Source organism: Procambarus clarkii, chromosome 22, assembly GCF_040958095.1.
Source record: "Procambarus clarkii isolate CNS0578487 chromosome 22, FALCON_Pclarkii_2.0, whole genome shotgun sequence".
Taxonomy (NCBI): Eukaryota; Metazoa; Arthropoda; class Malacostraca; order Decapoda; family Cambaridae; genus Procambarus; species Procambarus clarkii.
This window is the reverse complement of record NC_091171.1, coordinates 32,228,005-32,253,910: the sequence shown is the minus strand read 5'-3', so window position 1 is coordinate 32,253,910 and position 25,906 is coordinate 32,228,005. Positions and strand designations below refer to the sequence as shown.

The following is a 25,906-nucleotide window of genomic DNA, read 5'->3' as shown; positions in this document are numbered from 1 at the left end:
ACGGGCATAGTGCAGGGGTTAAAATGGTTCCAAAGTCTGCCGCCAAGCATCGTATTGTTATAGGGTCTGCCATCATAGCCATATAACAATAGAAACCTTCCTTGCACAACTTTAAATAAGTCTTAAAAATTTTAAGCCGATATGAGTAAGCATTCTTTAAACCACACATGGACATTATAAATTTAAAAACAAAAACAAAAAACATCGGAGAAAACCTACTGAATAAGGCATTCCTAATACTGAATTCAGAGCTAAAATAAAGACTACAATGTGTAGAGCCCCAACTAACCTTGTACTCCTTGCAACAAGGTTCCTACCCCTTCTCGGTACATATCTAATGCTTGCTTGTAGTCCCTATTTTGCTCATGGTGTTGTGCCTCATTGATTTGCTGTGCTGCAACAAATATGTATTGAGTATTTGCCACCTCCTGTGGACTTGGAACTTTGTGCGTTGGGAGAACAGGAGTCACAGTTGTACTTAAAGGTGTCAGAGGGGTAAGGGGAACTGAATTTTTCCTGCTGGAGGTACTTATTCGTCTTTTGATTTCCAGAGGGGGTACTGGACATGTAGTCTGTTTCACCCGGGCAGGTGTTGGGTCAATGATATTCTCAGCAGAAGTTCCTTGAGTGTCTTCACTTGGACGTGGGTCACGATGTTGCTTCGGGGAGTCATGCACAGGGTTCTCATATACACAGCATGGCTGTGAGGACAAACTTGATAATGATGATATAGAAGCATGTCTCTCAACCTGGTTAAGAATATCTTTACTATTTTTATCATCACAATTTCCAATAGAATAAGTAAAACCATTGTCGTCTACACCATTCTCACTTGACACATCACATCGAACATCACATTTTACTTTCTCTTCTCTTTCTATGTCTTCAACAGTTATATTTGATTTTTTTTCTGTTAAGTTTTCATGACAATTATAACTATGTGAGCCAATATTTTGAACAGTAGCTATGAGCCCCAAGGCTCCAGGATGGTCCCCTTTGGTAGATGCAGTCAAAGTATCCACGGCTCTCTGTGAACTGCCAGTTTTGTCAGAAGCCTCAGCAGGTAAAGTCTCAGTAGTGGAAGCAGATGGGCACGGTAGACCAGCTGGTGAGAAGTCAGGGCTGGAGCAGATACTGAAGTCATCCTCTGTGTCACTTAACTGAGAGTATAGTGATGAGGATTCTTGTATTCCAAGTGTTGATGCCAGAGACTCGGCCTCCTTAAATCTGTTGGGAAGTAATATTTTATTAAACATGTGCACTTTCCACACATTAAAGCATATTCATTAATTAAATACAGAATATTTCATCCAAAATAGATCAACATTGAATGTAATGAAATTATTCTTCCTGGCAAGTCAATCAGTAGCTCCCTGATGCTACTGCCTGGAAGCCACCAAGCCTTGTGTAATATAAAAAATTCTTTGCAACTGGCTAGCAAATTTGTAAGGAGTTTGTGTCAGGGTTACTAATGTTTTTTCATACAGTTGCTTGCCTATGGGCATTCTAAATTTCTGGTGGCCTTTTTTCTCTTGGCCTGGATTGATATAGAATACTCACTCTCTCTCTTGCCTCTATAAAGTGGCCTGGATTCTGTTTCTGGTTTGCAGTAAGCGCTTGTGATTCACAAGGGCCTGGTGGGATAGGTTAATGATCTTCAATGAAACCAGGCGGGTGACTTGGGGAGCACCTGAGGGGAGCCCATTCAGGAAAGTTACAAAGCCAAATACAAAAGAAGAACATCTGCTAAGCAACTTTAGAACCAGAACATGAAGTTGTTCTGAACCCACATCAGAACTACTCTTCAACAGTTCTTGCGTGGTGACAAAGTCGCAATGCACTAGGTTATCTTGAGGTTATCCTGATCAAAATCTTCTGTCTCATATCTTTACCAACCAGCACATTGATCATCATTATTGTAAGTATTTCACAGCACACCAGGCTAAAAACAAACTCCAAAATAGCACCTATCTATCAGTTTATAACCAAAATGTTAGATCACTTGGTAAACATTTTGACGATTTAAATGCACTACTCACAGCACTAGGTACTAACCTATCGTTCATTATTTTAACAGAAACTTGGCTAAATAAAGACTATACCCAACTCTACAACTTAGCTGGTTATAAAGCCATTCATAACTGTAGGCCTAATAAAAAAGGTGGTGGCACAGCTATATATTACCGAGATACATTTATCTGCAACAGTGTTATTAGTGACAGAGATGACTACTGCGAATATACTTTTGCTCAGTTTACAATTAAATCCCTTAAATCCTCTTTGACTATTGGAGCCATCTATAGATTTCCTAATACTAACATAGCTTCTTTCTCAGACAACCTAAGGAATCTTATTATAAACAACAATCTCAACAAAAACCACATCATTCTGGGAGGAGACTTTAATATTGACCTGGGTCAACAAAACTGCTCTCAAGTTGACTATTTCCTTAACAGCATGAACTCCTGTATGCTAATCCCCACTATCACCAAACCTACCCGAGTCACTCAAACATCAGCCACTACCTTGGACCACATATGGACAAACATAACAGCTCCCCTTGTATCTGGTATAATCTACGACAGAACAACTGACCACTATCCTACCTTTCTCATAGCGAACATGGACATAACACCACCAAAAAGCAAGAAATTTTCATTTAGGCTACACAGTGAATCAGCTTTAGACAATCTTACAGAGGCACTTCACAATATTAACTGGGATTCTGAATTCAATAATACCCATGATATAAATTCATTAGCTAACCTCTTCCTCTCCAAAACTCTAAGCCTCTACAACCTTCATTGTCCCCTTCTTACAAAGCAAATAACTGACAAAAGATTAAACAATCCATGGCTCACAAATGGCATTCTCAACTCAATCAACAAGAAACATGAATATGAAAAGAAAGTTAGGATTGGCCTAGTTTCAAGGGAAGTAGCTAAAAGGTACTCATCAATGCTTACCAGTATCATAAGAAAGGCAAAACTTGCATATTATGTGAATAGATTCAATGAAGCAAAAGGTAACATGAAAAACACTTGGAAAACTATCTCTAGTATCCTAGGAACTAAACAACACTCACATAACCAAATAAAACTCTACAAGGATGGGGATATACCGTCAACTGATTTAGAAATGGCAAATGAATTTAATAGTTTCTTTTCATCGGTTGGTGCTAATCTTGCCAGTAAAATCCCACAGACTCAGACACATATTAACACATATCTCTCAGGCAGCTATCCAAACTCTCTTCTCCTTTCACCAATCAGCCCGGCAGATGTTGTGTCCATCATACACTCTCTAAAAACCAAGGCAGGGAACACCAGTGAAATTCCGTCCATTGTGTACAAGAGAGCCTCCCATGCCCTTGCCCCACCCATAGCACTACTGTTCAACAAATCTATAGAGTATCACACCTTCCCTGATATCCTCAAAAAAGCAAGAGTAACGCCAGTCCATAAAGGAGGCAATCCGGCGGACATAAACAATTATAGACCAATATCAAATCTACCCATTCTATCAAAAATATTTGAAAAAATTATTTACAAACAGCTCTATTCCTACCTCGTAAAATTCGACATACTCAGCCCCTGCCAGTTTGGCTTCCGGTCCCAAAAGAGTACCAATGATGCAATCATTAGTCTCCTTGACATTATCTACTCAGCCCTTGACAAAAATGAGTTTCCGATTGGACTCTTCATTGACCTAAGAAAAGCCTTTGATACTGTTAATCACAACTACCTCTTATTTAAACTCCAGCATTATGGAATCCGAGGCCTTGCCCTTGACTACATCCGATCCTATCTTAGTGACAGACACCAATATGTAACCATCAATGATACAACTTCTTCCACTCTACCAATTACCGTTGGAGTGCCACAGGGCAGCATCTTAGGACCTCTTCTATTTCTTATATATATAAACGATCTGCCTAATGTCTCTAATATTCTCAAACCTATATTGTTTGCTGATGATACTACCCTTATCTACTCAAACCTCAACCCACATACACTAAATAATGTTGTGAATAATGAATTAAAAAAAGTCCACTTATGGATGTCAACGAACAAACTAACATTAAACATCGAAAAGACCTACTACATCTTATTTGGAAGCAAATCATCAAATGCAATTCAGCTACAGATAGACAACATTAACATCAGTAATAAAAATGATGGCAAGTTTCTTGGCCTATTCCTAGACAAGAGACTCAATTTCAGTACCCACATTCAACACATAACTAAGAAAGTCTCTAAGACAGTTGGTATACTCTCCAAAATCAGATATTATGTTCCTAACTCTGCTCTCCTCTCACTATATTATGCACTAATCTACCCCTATCTTAATTATGGTATCTGTGCATGGGGGTCTACCACTGCAAACCACCTTAAGCCCATCATCACACAGCAAAAATCTGCTATCAGAATAATAACTAACTCTGCTTTCAGACAACACTCAGCTCCCTTGTTTAAATCTCTAAACTTGCTAAATATTAACTCCCTCCACACATTCTCTTGTGTCAACTACATTTACAAAACCCTGTTCTTAAATGCAAACCATGCTCTGAAACTCTCCCTGGACAGATGTAATAGGACCCATTATCACCACACCAGAAATAAATATCTCTTTGATATCCCCAGGGTCAAACTTAATCTGTGTAAACACTCTATGCAAATTAAGGGACCTAGTCTATGGAACTCACTCCCTAGTGAATTGAAAAACTGTAAAACTTTTGCCTTATTTAAAAGCAAAACCAAAAAGTACCTAACTTCATCTATTTAGTTTCCTACACTGAGCTTTAAATTTGCTCTGTACCTAGTGGTACCCAATCTCCTAATTTTTATGTAATATCAAACAACCTTATCATTGTGTTCATTGCTGTCTTCTTTTATGTGCTAGCCATATGCTGTATTGTGACTACCAATTTTTGTCAACTACCATTCAAGCTGTCATTGCAATCAATCTTATATTGTTTCTGCTGTATTGTGCCTACCAATTTGTTGTCAACTACCATTTTAAGCTGTCATTGCAATCAATCATAGCTACCTATGTGCTTTAATATACTGTACCTATAATTTTCTCTCATCTTTTTTTTTTTTTTCATTCCATGTAATCTGTTATCATTTTTTGTCTATAAATTTTGCAAGTATTTACCTCCTTAAAATTTTCTTAGATTAAGGACCTGCCCGAAACGCTGCGCGTGCTAGTGGCTTTACAAGACTGTAATTACCATAATTGTATCCTCACATTCCTTATGTACATTCTTGTATATGCATAAATAAAATAAAATAAAATAAAATAAGATGATTTCGGGGCTTTTAGTGTCCCCGCGGCCCGGTCCTCGACCCGGCCTCCACCCCCAGGAAGCAGCCCGTGACAGCTGACTAACACCCAGGTACCTATTTTACTGCTAGGTAACAGGGGTATAGGGTGAAAGAAACTCTGCCCATTGTTTCTCGCCGGTGCCTGGGATCAAACCCAGGACCACAGGATCACAAGTCCAGCGTGCTGTCCGCTCGGCCGACCGGCTCCCTAACGTCAAGCCTAACCTCGGGCCGGGCTTGGGGAGTAGAAGAACTCCCAGAACCCCATGAAGCAGGTATCACTAGCCCACAAAGAGGCAACTAGATGTAATCTTCCAAAGGAGGAACTCAACACCTTAGAGATGATAATGCAAATGAACAGTTGTCACTGGCAGTGCTAGAAGAGTAAACAATGAAACTAAACTTGAGGAAGATGGTAGCAAGTGACATTCAATGTGAACAGCTTACAGCTCTACATGCTCCTGAAACAAAATAAACATGAACCAACTACTCTTAAGTATGCTGTACATTTATCTTCGAATAGGCAGTGGCCTTTGAATGACACTACTGTATCAAGATGTGAATAGCCAAGCACCAGGTATGAGAGTGAAATGGATTCATCACCTAGACTCAGTGTGGGATGGTCTGCCACCTAGTGGCAGACAGGGAAGTTGATGAGTGTACTTCATCAGTGCCTGTATTTGTCTGAGTTGAGTTCTGGCAGTTCAGTACTCTTCAAAATATTTATCATGTAAAAGTTTGCATATTGTTGCTTCTTTTCCATTCCTTATTGAATGGTTTGCCTTGGAAATTGACTGATATTTAATGCCAATGCATTCCCTGCTTCATAAAAGAGGCACAAGAAATTTATAAGAGCCCATGTCTCCAGTGGCCAATACAGTTTTGCAGATACAAAGTGTTGACTAGTCTGTCTAGTAATACCATAATACTCCTCCTGGTTGATACCTGGTTGATGGGTCTCTGGGAGTTCTTCTACTCCCTAAGCCCGGCCCAAGGCCAGGCTTGACTTGTGAGAGTTTGGTCCACTAGGCTGTTGCTTGGAGCGGCCCGCAGGGCCACATACCCACCACAGCCCGGTTGGTCCGGCACTCTTTGGAGGAATAAATCTAGTTTCCTCTTGAAAATGTCCACGGTTGTTCCGGCAATATTTCTTATGCTTGCTGGGAGGGTGTTGAACAACCGGGGACCTCTGATGTTTATACAGTGTTCTCTGATTGTGCCTATGGCACCCCTGCTCTTCACTGGTTCTATTCTGCATTTTCTTCCATGTAACCCTGTACACTCAACATCTCAGCTTCAAACTCTATCTTTCATTTCCATCCTCAATTAATTAACAGCACCATAGTCACCAAGATATTATTCCAGTACAGTCAGGTTCGTTCACGACTCATGAGCGGGAATTCCAGGTTCAAATTCAGGGCAGGACAGAAGTGGGTTGGGCATGTTTCCTATCACCTAATGCTCTGTTCACATAGCAGTAAATACTGTAGGTATCCAGGAATTAGTCAGCATATTGTGAGGTTGTATCCTGGGAGTTGCCACAAATATATTGTCAATTATTTGTTCTGAGTATTTCCAATGCGGCTTTATTTCTTTCTTTTCTATCATATATGATGCATATTTGTGTCCTTTATAATATGTATACAGTAGAACGTTCATAATGTTCCATGGAACTGTGATACATAAATCAGTAATGTCCACAATAAATGTTTATTGTTGCAATATTACTTGTTAAAAATTCACTAAAATTACAATATGTACAGTTTCACACACTATTTACACAGTAACACACTGTATTACACACTGTATTACTGTTTCTATGATCGAGCCACAGAGATATTACAGGAAAGAGATGGTTGGGTTGACTGCATCTATCTGGACCTAAAAAAGGCTTTTGACAGAGTTCCACATAAGAGGTTGTTCTGGAAACTGGAAAATATTGGAGGGGTGACAGGTAAGCTTCTATCATGGATGAAAAATTTTCTGACTGATAGAAAAATGAGGGCAGTAATCAGAGGCAATGTATCAGAATGGAGAAATGTCACAAGTGGAGTACCACAGGGTTCAGTTCTTGAACCAGTGATGTTTATTGTCTACATAAATGATCTACCAGTTGGTATACAGAATTATATGAACATGTTTGCTGATGATGCTAAGATAATAGGAAGGATAAGAAATTTAGATGACTGTCATGCCCTTCAAGAAGACCTGGACAAAATAAGTATATGGAGCACCACTTGGCAAATGGAATTTAATGTTAATAAATGTCATGTTATGGAATGTGGAATAGGAGAACATAGACCCCACACAACCTATATATTATGTGAGAAATCTTTAAAGAATTCTGATAAAGAAAGAGATCTAGGAGTGGTTCTAGATAGAAAACTATCACCTGAGGACCACATAAAGAATATTGTGCAAGGAGCCTATGCTATGCTTTCTAACTTCAGAATTGCATTTAAATACATGGATGGCGATATACTAAAGAAATTGTTCATGACTTTTGTTAGGCCAAAGCTAGAATATGCAGCTGTTGTGTGGTGCCCATATCTTAAGAAGCACATCAACAAACTGGAAAAGGTGCAAAGACATGCTACTAAGTGGCTCCCAGAACTGAAGGGCAAGAGCTACGAGGAGAGGTTAGAAGCATTAAATATGCCAAAACTAGAAGACAGAAGAAAAAGAGGTGATATGATCACTACATACAAAATAGTTACAGGAATTGATAAAATCGACAGGGAAGACTTCCTGAGACCTGGAATTTCAAGAACAAGAGGTCATAGATTTAAACTAGCTAAACACAGATGCCGAAGAAATATAAGAAAATTCACCTTCGCAAATAGAGTGGTAGACGGTTGGAACAAGTTAAGTGAGAAGGTGGTGGAGGCCAAGACCGTCAGTAGTTTCAAAGCGTTATATGACAAAGAGTGCTGAGAAGACGGGACACCACGAGCGTAGCTCTCATCCTGTAACTACACTTAGGTAATTACACTTAGGTAATTACTCAGTACTTTGGAAGTGAGTAATAATCAACGAAGTAGTCCATGGTGCACAGCGCGACTTCCCTCTCGTTGCACCAGATAAATTCTCACTTCCTGTTTCTTCATTCTGTGTGCTTGCAAATAACGCACTCACATACACCCTTGGCTTTAGTACTTGTAGATTGCATGTAGCCAAGCTTGTAAAGCATAAGGTAGTATTGAAAAGATTATAGGAAAAGTTCAATTTGTAAGGTAGTCTTGAAAAGATTGTTTTGTATGATCCCACACAGAAAGAGATTCAGGTATTCTTGAAAATATCTATGGAAAACACCACCATGGAAGCCGCTAATACTGTTCATCTATGCTACTTGTATCGGATGCATCGTCAGTGAACGCAGAAAACGATTCATCTATGTATCATCTAAATAAATTGGAGATAGCATAGGATTGCAAGGGTGACGCTTAGAGCTACAACTGGATACGCTCGCTGTATCGTCCTCATAGGTGCTGTATCACTTGCATCCGACTTTTGTGTTAGGTCCTTATTGCGCCTAGCTTCACCAATATTATGACCCTAATGTTCTTCAAACAATAAGGTTTGAATTTCACCGACAGAGTGTGATCTTTCAAAGCTACGTTGGATAGGTGTTTGGGAGCCAGAGCCGCGTGCGCCACCCATGGTTGCTTACTCAGAACTAACCCAGCCAGCAGCCCTAGGGCATTCTGGGAATTTTTTCCAAGATGGCTGCCTCTCACTGGAGGTCCTAAGAGTCCTTTTTGTACACAACCAACACATTTAGAATGGGTACAGAAAAATCGAAGAGTTTTCTTGGTTGGCGCAGTTTCCCGCCGACCAAGAATACTTGGTTGGCGCAGTTAAGTGGCTAATCGACTGAGCCATGACATGGTCAAAAGAATTGCAACTGGGGTTGCTACTGCTCTCACACGAATCCCGCAGTCTCTCCAAGACAAACCGGGGTTTTACACAATTCCCCCATGCACTCGGGCTCTGTCAACAAGCTATTCTACCTCTTTGCCCTTACTTCAATACACACAAATCACAATAGCATGATGTATCAAATGAATAAATCCACGTCATTACTCAGTCGATTAAGGCACGTCTGGGATCATCCTGGACATAAGTTCGAACCCTCATCACGGTCCTTGTGGATTTATTCATTTGATATATCACGCTATTGTAATTTCTGTGTGTATTACAGTAAGGGCGAAGAGCTAGAATAGCTTGTTGACAGAGCCCAAGTGCATGGGGGAATTATGTAAAAAAATAGTTTGTGTCTCGGAGAAAGGAAGACTGGTCGACGACCGATCAGCAGGGACGCTAAGCCCCAGAAGCACCTCAAGGTAACCTCAAGGTAGGTGACACAGACAAATATATACCACATCCTGAATTACCTTCCCTTGGAGTTTTTCCTCGCCTTATGGCCCAAAAGATGTCGACTTCCATTTTCCTCATTCTGAAAAATATAGTTCATTAAAACATTATGAAGTTGTAAAAAAAATTGTGTGCAAGCATCAATATAAACTTATAATATATAGTGAGAAGTTCACAATAAATAGCAAGACCTTGTGTGACAACACAAAAGCTACAAAATAAACATTACTGTAGACTTTAAAATGTAGAGAACCACAAAAAATCAGCGTTGAATATAATGAAACGCCATTTTCTGGTTAAGACCCAGAGGTTTCCCGGAGCTATACCGGGCTGATGTGTATATATTAGACCGTGGCAACAGTCAATTGATGGAGTTCTAGGCCTACCGGGGACCAGCGCCAGAACCTGGCGTCCTCAGAAGCACAAGGAGCAATGACCTATAGACACCCTCGTGTAATTGGAAGCAATCTATGTCTGCCATCTACCTGGTCAGGTACCCAGAAAGGCAGGAATTTCAAAACAAACTACAGCTGGTTAAAAATTGCAAACCAAAAGCCGAACTAGCAAGCAGAACTCCGCAATCAAAAACAAGCATGACATCACCACAGCCGCCGCGCTGCTGTCTGTGCAACTCCCCCCTCCCCGGGAGCGGGAAGGGGGGTCCCAGACCTCCTGCACTGCTATCCAACTCCAGTTCGGAGGCTGAATATCAAAAACGCGCAAAAAAGTTCGACTGGAAGGAGGAAGGGATGCTGATGCTGGTGGAAGGTCTCACCCAGAAAATGGAATTTTATTAAATTCAACGCTGGTTTTCTGTGGAGAGACCCTTCGGCTCACTAGAGTTACCTAACCAAAGATAAAGGAAAATGAGGGGCTTATCCAGAAGGTGGCCACCACTCACTTCTCAACTCGAAGTTGAGACAACTGGTTGCAACCTGTGACCCAAGGCTACACACGCCCGAGAAGGAGCAGAAACATTAATGAGGGACCGTGCGGCCAGGACCCTGTTCGACCTCCAAAAGCCCAGTGCCTGAATGTCAGCCCAAGACATACAGTATTAGCAGAAAACCAGCGTTGAAGGTAATGAAACATCATTTCCTGGGTGAGACCCTGAGGCTTCCCGGAGCTATTGGGCTGATATTAGACCCTGGCATCAGTCAAGTGCATGGAGTTCCAGGCCTACTGAGGACCACGAGCCAGAACCTGGCCCCCTCAGAGAGGCACAAGCAGCAACGGCCTACAGAAATCCCTGTGTGGTTGAGAGCATTCTATGTCTGCTATCGACCGGGTCTGGCATCCAGAAAGGTAGGCACCCCAAAACAAACCCCTATTCTGGTAAAATATTGATACTAAAAGTCAAACTAGTGGACAGAACTCCCCAAATGAAAACGAGCAAAGGAGCAAGACGTCACCAAGTTACCGCACCATCGTCTGCACAACCCCCACTCCAGGAAAGGGGGGGGGGAGGGTGGCCAGGGAGCTTCCGGGTCTCACCCAGAAAATGGCATTTCATTACATTCAACAATGGTTTTCTGGGGAGCACTCCATTGGCTCCCCGGAGCTACTTACCCAAAGACAAAAACAAGAGGGACTTACCCGGGAGGCAGTCTGTCATCGCTCCTCAACTCAAAGTTGAGACAACTGGCTGCAACCGCCAACCCAATGCGACACAGGCCCGACTAGGCCTAGAAATGTTGCCAAGGTGGCAAGCAGCCAAGACCCTGTTCGACCTTCAAAAACCCCATGCTCAAATGTCAACTCAAGACATGTTACCGAAGACAGCAGCCAGAGTACCAAACTTACGAACGTAGTGGGCACAACACAAGGATAGACCACAGGTTGGCCAGATCGAATAACCCGATAATAATAAGGAAGGGAGCCAGTCGGCCGAGCGGACAGCACGCTGGACTTGTGATCCTGTGGTCCTGGGTTCAATCCCAGGCGCCGGCGAGAAACAATGGGCAGAGTTTCTTTCACCCTATGCCCCTGTTACCTAGCAGTAAAATAGGTACTTGGGTGTTAGTCAGCTGTCACGGGCTGCTTCCTGGGGGTGGAGGCCTGGTCGAGGACCGGGCCGCGGGGACACTAAAAAGCCCCGAAATCATCTCAAGATAACCTCAAGATATAACCCTACAACCTGGGAGACCGGAACTCTGGAACAGGGAAGAAGGGAAACCGGGTCAACCCAAAGCGCACCCCCGGACACAGAAGCCATGGAGCGCAGATAACGGTGGAGAGCCGCAAACGGACACAACACACGATGCACCCCCGCCTGACTAACCAAACATCAACAACCCAAGGACACTTGCGGAAAGCAACAGTCTCATTCTTCGCCAGAAAAGAAGGAGACGGCTGCAAATGAACAAACCTACCACCTGGATCGAAAGAGCAGAAACCCGAGCCAAAGGAGCACATGAAGCTCGAACCGACCCGACCCCCAGAGGCCAATGCCAACAAGAAAAAGAGCCTTGGAGAAGGAATCCTGAACCGAAGGGGCCACAACAAACCAAGAAGAAGAGAGAAAAGAGAGCATCTGGTTCAACGACCAGGACGGCTCAGGCAGAGCATGAGCAGGCCGGAGGTGAAACAGCACACGAGACAGCTTGCGGAACGGTGCAGAAGTAACAACACCAAATGCAAGCCGCAGCGGCTACACTAGCACCACACGATACGAGACGACAGTATTCGGCATAAGATGACAGTCCTGGAACAACAACGAAAGAAAGGACAAAACAACCCTATCAGAGACAGAAGTAAACCTACGAAGGAACAAGAAATAAAGGAAGAACTGCCAGAAAACTTCATAATGCCGCCGAGACGAAGCCACCTGCGCACCATACAAGTGATGATAGACCCGTGTCAGAAAGATCAGACACAAAGACTTGAGGAGAAGATCGAACCAACAACATACCGGACTTTCCCTGATCTGCCGAAAAAGGCGGAGCCGCGGGAAAAATCCAGGGTTCGGACACCGAGCAAGCAGTGCCTGAAACCAAGGCTGGGCCGGCCACCAAGGGCCTAGAAGGACAACTCTCCCTTGGTAAGTCTCCAAGTGAGCTAGGACCTGGAGCAACAGCAGAACTGGGAGAAAGAGGTACACGTAACCCCACCTCCAACAGTCCTGCCTTAAGGCATCGACCCTGATGGCCTTGCAGTCGGGAAAGGGCACCACATATAACGGGAGACGCCTCGACCAAACTGACGCAAAGAGGTCCACCTCCGTGAGCCTGTATGTCCGGCAGAGCCAACTGAACGAGTTGGCGTCAACCGTACACTTCGTGGACAGGGGAATGAACCAAGACAGGCCATCCACCAGGCCGTTGGACATCCCCTGAACGTGAACAGCTAGGATAGCCAAACCCAAAGAACTTAGCAGACGAGTCACCCAAGGCGACCAACCCTAAAGAGAAAAGGACCGCATCGAACCCCCTTGCTTCAGGCAATGAACCACCGGGGAGCAGTCTGAATGGAGCTGGATTGTTGATCCACGAGCGACTCGAACCTCTGAAGTGACATCCACACCGCCACGAACTCCCGCAGAGTGCTGAGAGCCCGAAAGAAGAACAGACCCCACTGCTCCTGGCCAGCCTGGTGAGCAGTGGCCACAAAGCCTCAGCCCAGTGACGACGTCTCTGTGAACACATAAGGTGAGGGCTCGGGTAGGCACCAAGGCACTGAACCCCGAAAAACCCAAAGAGAAAGCCGGCGATGCAGCAACCGACGCAAAGCCTCTGGAGGCCGAACCCAACGATTGCGAGAGAGGAGGAAGGGACATCACCGAAGGAACCAGAACAGTCAATGATCACAAGAGAGGTGGAAGGGACGTCCCGGAATGAACCAGAACAGCCAACTAAGGCAAACCCGACCAGGCGGGTAGACCGTCAAGGCAAAAATCAAGTTCAAGCACAAACCCTCGAGCAACTGACATGTGACCCGGGGGCCCCGAGAAACAAGCGAAGGCAGGACTGCACCCGAAGCAGAGCTACTGGAGGGAGAGACAAGGAAGCGGTCTGAGCGTCCCACACAAGGAAAGGAAAGAAAAGAAAAGGAAAGAAAAGGAAAGGAAAGGAAATGCGGTGGCGTTGCTGTGCTGGTGAAAACACCTAAAGGTAAACAAATGACAAGAATTTGAACAGCGTCTGTTCGAGGATTCGAAAGGCAGCATCTAGGATACTCTTGGACGCAGGTTCGAATCCTCGTCACGGCTCTTGTGGATTAGTTCATTTGATGCATCACGTTATTGTGATTTCTGTGAGTACCTAAAAAGGTAAACAAAATAATGATTGCCAATCTACGAGAAGTTGCCATAATAGCACTAGATATCTGCAATCAGGATGATAAACTAACGATCATAAATGCAAATAGTCCACTGCCATGCAACACATGGTCAAAGAAGGAGCTGGATAATAAATGTGAGTCTTATAACAATAATGAGAGAGATTATAGCGAGAGCTGATAAAGATAGATAACGACTATTGGTAGTCGGCGACTTCAACTTGAAATCCATAGACTGGGAGGCATATGAAGCTAGAACAGACGATTTTTGGACTTGTAGATTCAAAAACTTCATCCTGTTAACATTCATGTTTCAACATGTTAACCCTTTAACTGTGCAATGCGTCTGCAGGCCCACGCCTGGGGTGCACAACGAGCCTCCAGGTATTTGTATTTTTCACGTTCCATTCAAAACTCCCGTGGCTACATGGGGTTCACATCAGCTTCCTTAGGGCTCTTGTAAATAGACGCCATCTTTAAAAAAAATCATGGTCCACATTCCCGGGTGTGAGAGTCTCAGTACTCGGTGAGCAACCAAGGCTAGCGCTTGCAGCATGAGCGCACAGCACTGCTGTTCAGTGTGTGACCACAGCATCGCCTAATAATGTCAAAATATATATATATAACTTAAATTATTTAGTCATGATAGTATTATAGAAGAGCCTGAGTGTGATAATGACTGGGTACAATGCTCAAATATCAGTGATTCAATGCTGTTCACGATCTTCACAGCACTAGCAATAGCACCACGGCATTATTTCGTCCATCTAGGAATCTTCAAACGACTTCTTAAGTTCCTTTTCAAAATAAACTTGTGGGTCAATTATTCATTTACAGGAATTAGTGACCAGGATTGTGGTTATAATTAGCGTTGTGTGTAGTATTGTGGAAGGAAGAATTTTGGTGAGGGAGGGAGAGAATTGAGGTAGCCTCACTGTGTGGCAACCACTCTTGTTTTGCTCACCATACTAGCTTCCTGGTTCGCTATGGGGAACACACATGTACATGGGTATATACAGAGTGTGTGTGTGTGTGTGTGTGTATATAGTGTAATAACAGCAACAGGGGTATGTTGAGTGATGCTATTTTGGTGAGGGAGGTGACGTTGTAATCGTAGCATCGTCTGCTGTGTGATTTCTCATGCAGTGTATGGTGGCCACAGTACAGTTTGGAGAGAATACCGGCATACTTGCATAGTTCTGGTAAATAAATCATGTAGATAGGTATATATAACAAGTGTAAATAGTGTAATAAAAACAATAACAGTATGGCAGTATGGAGGGAGGAGCAATGTTGGTGAGTAAGATGTTGGAGTGAGGGAGGGCCTATCTGGCCTATCTGGGTGTGGCTGCTCACACTCGCGATGTTCTGAATGTGTTGATGGTAAATGTATATAGTGTGTGACAGTGTATAGTGTGTACATATGTTGTAAATATACATAAATGAACATGTAACATTGGTGTGAATAACTGTATGATGGGAGAAGCAATGTTGGCGAATACAATGTTGGAGGAGTGAGGGAGGGCTGGCTGGGTGAGACAGCTCACACTCGCGGTGTTCTGAATGTGTTGATGGTGAATATATATAGTGTGTGACAGTGTATAGTGTGTACATATGTTGTAAATATATATAAATGAACATGAAACATTGGTGTTGTGACGGTAAAGCGTTGGTGTTCGGCTGTTTCAAAAGCTAGGGGCAGGGCCTCGTCACATAATAGAAAAAAAGAGAGAAAAGCTGGAGCTTTCGTCTGTGGTAAAGTAATGGGAAGACACACAAAACACAAGTAAATTTAACAATGAAATTTTAATTACTCTAGAAAAACAAGACATGAATAAAGTTAAGCACATAAAATATGAAAGACAAGTCAACAAACAAAATAATATGAATAATCACTGGCAAATGAAAAGTTACGTTAAGACAAGTGAGTTACAGTGATAGCAAAATAAAGTATTAGTGGTGCTGGAATACCGGCTTCGAGCTGCCACCTCCCTTAGTACACGAAAGCCAAGGCTTAGTCTACCAGCGAGAGATGTCAACTGCTTGGAGCACTGAGATATTCTGACGATACTGGAGCACTGCAGCCCAGACATCGACTTGTGGTGGAGGGCGGAGGGCAGGTGCGACGGGACACCAGCCAATCAGCGACAGGCAGGCAAAGGATGAGCAGTTTGCTGGTTACGGTGGCTGAAGCAGGTGTGCCGGTGTGCTGGATACGTTTTGCTCTCTGGGCAAAACGTTTGGCGATACTCGCTGGACGTATCTTCTATATTATCTTGTATATTGACGTACTTTGTAGGGAAGAGCAGGCTAAATCTCTCTTGAAAGAGATTATCGTCACAACTCTCCCCCGAAGCCTGCGGTTCTGGAAGAAGTACGTCGTCATGTGGTGGAGTAATAGGTGGAGTTTCTTCTACTTTGTAAACTCTGGAGAGGGCGTCGGCTAGGATGTTGTCAGACCCCGGGTATAGCGGATCTCCAGGTTGAATTTCTGCAGTTATCAAGCCCATCGTAGAAGACGTTGAGTGTAGAAGTGGGCTTGCTGCAGGAAGTGTAGGGTGTTATGGTCCGTGTTGATGGTAGACCGAGCACTTTTCAGGTATGGAGCAAAGTGCTGTAGATCCAGGATGATGAAGAGTAGCTCCTTGCCAATTGTTCCGTAGTTCCTTGTAGCTGTGGTCGCTGACAGGTGTATTCTCTTCGCCTCGTTGCTGTACTAGGTCACCCCCGATGCCGGTACCACTGGCGGCGACATGGAGGATGAAGGGCTTGGTGATATCTGACGAGGTGAGAGTAGAATTAGAATATGGCAAAGGAGCACTATTATGGTCCTGAAAATGGTTGGGAAGATCAGTAAGGATTTCTGAATTTGAAAGTGCTGACTCAGTGTCAGTGCTTTCGGGAGGAGAAGCAGGGAAGGTCTCACTGTGGATGTATGGCTCTTTAAAGGAAGAGTATAATGTCAAGAAAGTGGGAGGAGTACCATTATATAGCTTCAGGAGGTTGACGTGGCACAGCTGGGTCTTCCGCCGCCTATCTGGAGTCTCTAGAACGTAGTTATGGTTGTTTCTGCACTCCTTGATGCGGTAGGGTCCTGAAAACCTGTTTTGTAAAGGAGAACCTGGGATAGGAAAATAAGCAAGTACGAAGTCTCCCGGCTTAAATTTTCTTACTTTGCTGGTCTTGTCGTAATGAGTCTTCTTCCTCTCCTGTGCTTTCAATAGATTATCTTGGGCAAAACTGTGGACTCTCTCTAGAATGTGTTGTAGGTTTTGAAGAAACTGGGGCACATTTTGATGCTCACTGAAGGTGGCATCACGTAGAGAGTCTTTGAAAGCCTTGAGGGGAGTACAGCACTTACGTCCGTAGAGCATCTCATAAGGAGATACTCCTAGGGACTCATTGGGAAGACTTCTATAGATACATAATATTAGGTCTATTTGCTTATCCCAATCCTTAGAGGTTTCATTACAAAACTTCTTCAGGAGTGCTTTAATAGTCTGATGACTACACTCAAGAGAACCCTGTGAAGCAGGATGATAGGGGATGGACAATACCTGTTTGATGTTGAACTCCTCCAGTGTCCTTTTGAAGAGATCACTGGTGAAGTTGGTGCCACAGTCGCTCTGAACCTCCCTTGGAAATCCATATTGGGTGAAGATCTTCAATAAGTGTTTCACAACCGTAGCAGCCGTAATGTTCTTTACTGGAACTGCTATGGGGAATCTGGTGGTAGGACACAGGATGGTTAAGATATAGGCGTTACCTGAACTGGTCCAAGGTAAAGGACCAACACAGTCTATAATCTGGGAATAGAGATGTTCGGTTTACCTGCCATCTGACACGTATGACACTGTTTGACGTACTGTTTGACGCTATTTACCATACCTGGCCAGTAGTAGTCTTGACGGATTCCATGGTAAGTCTTGTTAAATCCGTAGTGGGAGAGTGCTCCGTGGGCCAGGTGTAGAATAGTGGGCCGCAGGCTGGCAGGAATCACTAGTTGTTCGACGTTGGCCCAATCGTCCTCCTCCTTCAGTTTACTGGGTCTATATATGCGGTAGAGCAACTCGTTCTCTAGGAAGAACCCAGGAATACTGTCGGGTTGAGTCTCAGCCTGGAAAAATAATGGTGTCAAGGTAAGATCTTCCCTCTGTAACTTACGGAACTCCAACTTGGTCAGATTCGGGGGTAGTTTCTGAGGGTCTTGAGGGACAGCGGTAGCAGGAGAGTCAGCTGGCTGTGGTCGTGCAGCTTGTGCACGGGTGGTCACTAAAACCGGAGGAGAAACTTCATCACTCTCTTGAACCTTTGCTGGAACATACTTAAAAATAGGATTATCCATCACAGAGGTACACACCTGGGGTTTGTCCATAACGATCAGGTTGGTCGTTTGCAGGTCTTCTGCCAAGTCGTTGCCCAGGAGAAGTTGCACTCCAGGCATGGGAAAAGGCTTTTCCCTGATGGCGACTTGGACTTCTCCGCTCATGAAGGGACAATCCAGGTGGACTCTGGCGAGAGGATAAGGAGTGGTAGCAGTGAGGTCAGTGATGAAGACAGTTTCTCCGGTGTAGGCGATGTTGGGCACAGCCGACTTCAAAATAATCGATTGAAGAGCCGCTGTGTCCCTCAAGATCTTCAATTTGAAACGTCCCTCCGGATTTGAACCGTTGGCAGAGACAGTTCCAGTATACAGGTGTTTACTGAAAAGAGAAAGATCATTAACATGAACACCAACATTCATCACAGGCTTACCGGACTTAGGAGGAGTCTGTTTGGGTTTTGGCGTTTCGGTGGTTCCTTTGTATTGAGACTTACCACATTTATCTATGGTATGTCCATAGAGTCTACAATACTTACAGTACAATTGTGAGCCAGCTTGATCAGTACTCACTTTCTCGTAACTGTACCATGACTTCTTACTGGAAGATGGTTCTGGTGTCAGCCGACTTTCGTTTCGGTGGTTCCTTTGTATTGAGACTTACCACATTTATGTATGGTATGTCCATAGAGTCTACAATACTTACAGTACAATTGTGAGCCAGCTTGATCGGTACTCACTTTCTCGTAACTGTACCATGACTTCTTACTAGAAGATGGTTCTGGTGTCAGCCGGTGGATGAGGCTGTAAGTGTCAGCCGACTTAGCACACTTTAGGCAGTCGGTTTCATCTTCATCTGCTAAATATAAACGGACAGGAGGCGGCACACGCCTCAAGAATTCTTCAACTAGCATGAGGTTGACGAGTTCTGCAAAGGTAGAGACATATGCTGCTTCCAGCCATTTCATAAAATATCTCCTTTTGGTATTAGCAAACTCGAGAAAGGTAGTGGTACTTGCCTTCAGGTGGTCACGGAATTTCCTTCGATAACTTTCGGTGGAGAGAAGGTAGGCGTCCAACACTGCTTGTTTCAGAGTCTGGTAGTCATTCTCAGACGCCAAAGTACTGAGTGTAACTGCAGCTCTACCTGTAAGATGTACTCTGAGAAGGGTGGCCCATTGGTCGGCAGGCCAACTAAGTTGATTAGCAAGGGTTTCAAAGGTGGTAAAAAACACATCAACTTCTGTTTCTACAAATGGTGGCATTAACTTACTTGCATGTGATATATTGAAACTGATGGGAAGATTGGCGGTAGCTTGCTGGCGTTGAGCGAGGTGTGAAGTTTCCAACACGAATTCTCGTTGACGACATTCCATAGTCAAAGTTGCTTGTTGTTTGTCATATTCGTGTTGCATCTCCAATTGGCGTTGTTTTGTTTCAAGCTGTACTCGTTCCCGCTCACGGAGTAGTGCAACCTCATGTTCTTGTTCTTCTTTCCTCAAGGTAGTTTCACGTTCCTTGAGGGCGATTTCACGTTCCTTGAGGGCGATTTCACGTTCTTGTTCTTCCTTTCGTATGGCAGCTGCTTCCCTTTGTTGCTCGAGGGCTTCTCTTTGCATGGCAGCTGCTTCCCTTTGCTGCTCACGTTCAATCTTAGCCAGCTCTAGTTTGAGTTTCATCGTTGCCAAATCAGTTTTATCTGCAATAAAGTAAGTTTCGTGAGTTTCAGAGTCTATCTTACCTTGCTCTAAGAAATGATCCAGTAACAGGTTATGTATTTCACTTTTGTTGGCTTGGTAGGGAACTGTTAGTTGATACTCATGTGCAAGAGTTTGTAATTCAGCCCTCTTGGCATGACTTAAAGTCCCTATTGCACCTGCTGGATCTGCACGGAAAGCTTGGAGACGAAACATGGTGAAATTAGCAAATAAATGCACAACGAATATACTGTTGTGATATGGTGAATGTCAGAAACAGGACAACGTGGCAACTGGTACCTATCCTGTGGAATCTTTAACAATTAATGTTAATTACAAGATGATAAATGATTAATTAAATCAAGGTCGCAGGAAATCTTGTACCCGGTACTCATGTAAGAGGATAAGGCCAAGAAAATCCTACTAAACAAGCGAAACTGAGTTTCTAAAACAAATGAAACAGTTAATTGCCTCAGAAGTAAAATTGGTAGTCCAAGAATGTAGGCATACCTTGCCGAGTCTCTGTAGGACATAAGCAAGTTTTCCCACTGAAATTAATATGATACTTACAGAATTAGCGAACTTTTGTGCTCTGAAAAAGAAAGCTAATTCCCTACCAATGTAAATATCATCATCTCTGACCGACGTGTAGGGTGCGAGGTGTCAACTGGTGACGAGAACTGCTGCCGAGGTCCCAATTCAGCAACTAAAGTTCATGCTAGAGGAACTATGGCCCTCTTTATCCTCCTACTGTCAGATTGCAGAAGATTAGGTGCACTTGACCTGGGGACAGACCACAGTACCAGGGTACCAATATGATGATCTGTCGAAAATATGAGAAATATCCTAGGGACAAAAGATGGTAAACACGAGTAATAACACGGAGGGAGAGATGACCAATTAAGAGAATGACTGAGGCCTACAGTCACCACGTAATCCAAAGTTGTCTCACCTTCACCATATGCTACTCTCGGAATGCACAATACACACAGTACCATATAAAAATAAAATTGAATATGAAAAATAGTAAAAAGCTACGTTACCAAAGCCAAATACGCTTACCATAAATTTACTACTTGGCACCAGTACCTGAGTGAAGCTCCTAGGGCAGGCCCCCACTTTAATGTGACGGTAAAGCGTTGGTGTTAGGCTGTTTCAAAAGCTAGGGGCAGGGCCTCGTCACATAATAGAAAAAAAAAGAGAAAAGCTGGAGCTTTCGTCTGTGGTAAGGTAATGGGAAGACACACAAAACACAAGTAAATTTAACAATGAAATTTTAATTACTCTAGAAAAACAAGACATGAATAAAGTTAAGCACATAAAATATGAAAGACAAGTCAACAAACAAAATAATATGAATAATCACTGACAAATGAAAAGTTACGTTAAGACAAGTGAGTTACAGTGATAGCAAAATAAAGTATTAGTGGTGCTGGAATACTGGCTTCGAGCTGCCACCTCCCTTAGTACACGAAAGCCAAGGCTTAGTCTACCAGCGAGAGATGTCAACTGCTTGGAGCACTGAGCTATTCTGACGATACTGGAGCACTGCAGCCCAGACATCGACTTGTGGTGGAGGGCAGAGGGCAGGTGCGACGGGACACCAGCCAATCAGCGACAGGCAGGCAAAGGATGAGCAGTTTGCTGGTTACGGTGGCTGAAGCAGGTGTGCCGGTGTGCTGGATACGTTTTGCTCTCTGGGCAAAACGTTTGGCGATACTTGCTGGACGTATCTTCTATATTATCTTGTATATTGACGTACTTTGTAGGGAAGAGCAGGCTAAATCTCTCTTGAAAGAGATTATCGTCACAGTGTGAATAACTGTATGATGGGAGGAGCAATGTTGGCGAATACAGTGTTGGAGGAGTGAGGAAGGGCTGGCTGGGTGTGACAGCTCACACTCGCGGTGTTCTGAATGTGTTGATGGTGAATGAATTTAGTATGTGACAGTGTATAGTCTGTAAATAGACTATAAATAAATATAATAGACTAAATATATACATAAATAGGCATGATACATGGTAAATATGTGCAACATATGTGTACACAAGTGTCATGCACGTAACACAGTGTACTCGGACAGTACGGATGTTTTACTGCCATAATATAGTGTACGTGTTCATTATACATAGGATTAGCACATAAAAACAAATACAATGTATTTGGAACTGTGCGCAACAAATGAGCAAAAATATATTTGCGGCAACTCGCGCGCCCCGCCAAGGGCACCCTACTGGACCCAGGAACGTACGTCACGGGCGAACGGGGAATGATGACGTCACTCGCCAACTTACGGACCCCATATCAGCCAAAGTACAATTTTGAAAAAATTTTGACATACACATACTGAGGGAGGGGTTTTTGACACTTTAAAAAAAAAAAAAAGTATTTTTTAAAGAGAATTTATTTCCTGCGCACTGGGGTGGGTGTCATATTTGGAGGCGGTGCAGTTAAAGAGTTAAACAAGCTATGAGGATGAGGGAACGGGAAGTTCCCTCAGTGCTGGATTTGATATTTACCAAGATAGACGAAGAGATATTTGGCATTCAGTACCTTCCTCACTTGGGTAAAAGTGACCATGTCTTCTTAGGAATAAAGTATGCAATGCAATATAATCTGGAAGAGAATGAGGTTGAAGCAGTTGAAAAACCTGATTTCAGGAGAGGGGGACTCAGACATTTCTTTAAGATATTTGACTGGAAAGACTTGCTGTTATGACATGAAGTAAATGAGATGTATGTCAAGTTTTGTGAAAAATATGATAAAGGCACAATAAAATTTATACCAAAGCACAGATGCAGAACTAGGAAACAGGATTTATTGAACAGAAATTGCGAGCGGGCTTGAGACCAAAAGACAAAAATGGAATCAATATAGGAAAAGGCCAAACCCGCAAACATACCAGCGATACAAAGATGCGAAAGATGCGAAAAACAACTACACAGCAGTGAGGAGAGAGGCAGAAAGAAATTTTGAAAAAGGGATGCGGACAAATGTAAAACAGAACCAGGTCTATTCTATAATTTCATAAACAACAAATTGCAAGTAAAAGATAATATTCAGAGGTTGAAAATGGGAAATAGATTCACGGAAAATGAATAGGAAATGTGCGAAACATTAAACAAAAAGTTCCAAGGTGTGTTTGTACAATATGAAATCTTCAGGGACCCAGACACAATAAGAATTCCAGAGAACAACATTCATAGCACATAGAGGTGTCAAGAGATGAAGTGGAAAAAATGCTCAACGAGCTAAGTAAGAACAAAGCAGTTGGTCCAAATGGAGATTCACCATGGGTTAGGATAGAATGTGCACCTGAGCTCAGCATTCCACTTCAAATGATTTTTTAGGCATCCCTGTTTACAGGAGTTGTAGCTGATGTGTGGAAAAAGGCTAACATAGTTCCAATCTACAAAAGTGGCATCAGGGAAGACCCCCCTTAATTATAGTACCTGTATCATTGACAAGTGTAATAGTCAAAATATTGGAAAAAATAATTAAAACTAAATGGGTAAAACACCCGGAGAAAAACGATATAATATCAGACAGACAGTATGGTTTTCGATCTGGAAGATCCTGTGTAACAAACTTACTCAGTTTCTATGATAGAGCCACAGAGATTTTTCAGGAAAGAGATGGTTGGGTTGACTGTGTCTATCTGGGCCTTAAAAAGACTTTCAACAGAGTTCCACATAAGAGGTTGTTCTGGAAACTGGAAAATATTAGAGGAGTGACAGGTAAGCTTCTAACATGGATGAAAAATTTTCTGACTGATTGAAAAATGAGGGCAGTAATCTGAGGCAATATATCGAACTGGAGAAACGTCACAAGTGGAGTATCACAGGGTTCAGTTCTTGCACCGGTGATGTTCATTGTCTACATAAATGATCTACAAGTTGGAATACAGAATAATATGAATATGTTTGCTAATGATGCTAAGATAATAGGAATGATAAGAAACTTGGATGATTGTCATGTCCTTCAAGAAGACCTGGAGCAAAATAAGTATATGGAGCACCACTTGGCAAATAGAATTTAATGTTAATAAATGCCATGTTATGGAATGTGGAAGAGGAGAACATAGACCTCACACAACCTAATATTATGTGAGAATCTTTAAAGAATTCTGATAAAGAAAGAGATCTAGCGGTGGTTCTAGATAGAAAACTATCACCTGAGGACCACATAAAGAATATTGTGCGATGTTGGGGTTTCACCTCTCTTCTCTCTAGTCTGGGGTGAGCAATAGTTATGCTCAAGGTCACTCACCGTAGCCCTGCGGGTCTTCCCTCGATCCTCACGGCGCCACTGCACGCCAGGAGAGTCTCCCAGTCAATCTTAACGGCCTCTTATTAAGAAAGAGTGAGAACACGACTCGTGCACTTGACTGTCGTGTGCCCTCCCCAACAATCGGGCTCTACGGTTACCCACAAGGTCGCCAACTGGTGTTTTAAGGTGGCCAGTAACACCAACAGTGGACTAGTGGAATGAGTGGTAGCCTTGGCAAGGTCACACTCAAAAGATCAGGAATCAGGCAGGTACTTATTGTTATCACTCAATGCTTTCAGTATAATGTAGCCACAAGATCAATGGAGGGAATGATAAAAACACAAAGATAGTTTTGTATTTTACTTAAAATGTATGAAAGATGTCACAAAGGCCAAACAACCACAAATAAGTCAACTGATCCCGACGCGGCCGGAAGTTCCCACGGATACTATGCGATCACTATGGGGGCAACACCTCCCCTCCTCATCAAGTGTCAAGAACAGCTGATCGCTGGCCCGCGCGCGGAAGCTCTTTGCTTGTTTTCAGATTCACGCGCGCTGTTTCCTTAAGTTCTCCAATATTACTATGAACTCGCACACACGATATTGGCACTAATAAACCGTGTTACTTAGTTACACTGTACTCAGGCCCAAACAGTCTTTTCTACAATCAATGCTATAATGACTCACTGTAATGGTCTTACACTGTTATTCAACCAACAATATATTATGAAATATTAACACTGGAGTTTTCAGTACTTTCTCTCGTGGGCAATAACTCAATGATTCACTGTACTCACAAACGACTTATCACTGCATGAACATAGCATATATAATGTAGACACATCAACTATCAATACATGGAAAATAAATGATTTCTGGGCGCACAGCCTAACTTTCAAATACTGGCATAATATTATATATAATTTACCACTATATGTTCATATCAAAATCTATAGAAAGATATACACAACACAGTAAATTTATCACTTGTTCCTGATGCCTGCACACACCAATAATCAACATGAATATTACAAGTACTCTTGATAGTACAGTCTAGCACACTGGTGCTTTACCGTGGCATGGGTGAGACTTGCTCACGACATATAAAATCCTCAAGCTAGATAATATAGCCAAATAACATAGCTAACTAAAGGGGAATGGGGAGGGAACTAGAAACACCTACTTCACCCTATCCTCCGATGAGAGTCGAGATGTAGCTCCTGGTCCTCGTGTCGGGAACGCCCCCACACTACACGTCGTCGTGTCCTACCAGAGCCTCTCGTCGTCCCACCGTTTAGCGCGTCGTCTCCGTGCCTCCTCACTGCAGGTCCGTCCTCCTTCTTGACTTCTTGAAGGTTGGAGTCGGTCTCCTGGCCGTCGTCTTCTCCCAGCAACGGCTGTCGCCTACGTCTCAGCTACAGTCGTCCGGTTTCCCCAAATAGTCCTCTCTTCCTCAGCTACCCAGTGGCTCTGTCAGCCACTACGCTGTCACGAACTGGTGAATTGCCACAGACGTCACACACGTCACTGCACGGCTTCACTGCTACTGGCACAGTACCTGACTGGAGCACTTGTTGCTCAAATAACCGTCAATTCCCTCTTCTGGTTCAACACATGAACTAGGGAAGACTTCTCAGAGT

General features: G+C 43.2%; 2 protein-coding genes across 4 annotated transcripts in view; both read right to left on the bottom strand.

Annotated features, from left to right (window-relative positions):
- The window catches only part of LOC123758696 (ribosomal protein S6 kinase delta-1), a 184,124-nt gene that overhangs the window by 110,776 nt on the left and 47,442 nt on the right, over positions 1–25,906 (bottom strand). For 2 of the 3 annotated variants that reach the window (XM_069328824.1, XM_045743257.2), the window contains 2 exons: positions 9,722–9,783; positions 290–1,227 (listed from right to left, as the gene is read on the bottom strand). In XM_069328824.1, the coding sequence (XP_069184925.1) occupies positions 290–1,227; positions 9,722–9,783 (1,000 nt within the window). Of the gene's footprint in view, positions 1–289; positions 1,228–9,721; positions 9,784–22,514; positions 22,612–25,906 lie in introns of all 3 variants that reach the window. The other variant, XM_069328825.1, reaches the window with a different exon arrangement.
- Positions 15,768–20,210, bottom strand: LOC138367355 (uncharacterized). The gene is made up of 2 exons (XM_069328827.1): positions 17,534–20,210; positions 15,768–16,755 (listed from the first exon to the last, which is right to left on the bottom strand). Exon 1 carries the CDS (start codon positions 20,208–20,210, stop codon positions 18,918–18,920), a length of 1,293 nt encoding a protein of 430 aa, XP_069184928.1. The 3' UTR covers positions 15,768–16,755; positions 17,534–18,917.

Excerpts from the sequence above, each read along its gene's own strand:
- LOC138367355 (XM_069328827.1), bottom strand. The coding sequence starts at position 20,210 with ATGTTTCGTCTCCAAGCTTTCCGTGCAGATCCAGCAGGTGCAATAGGG.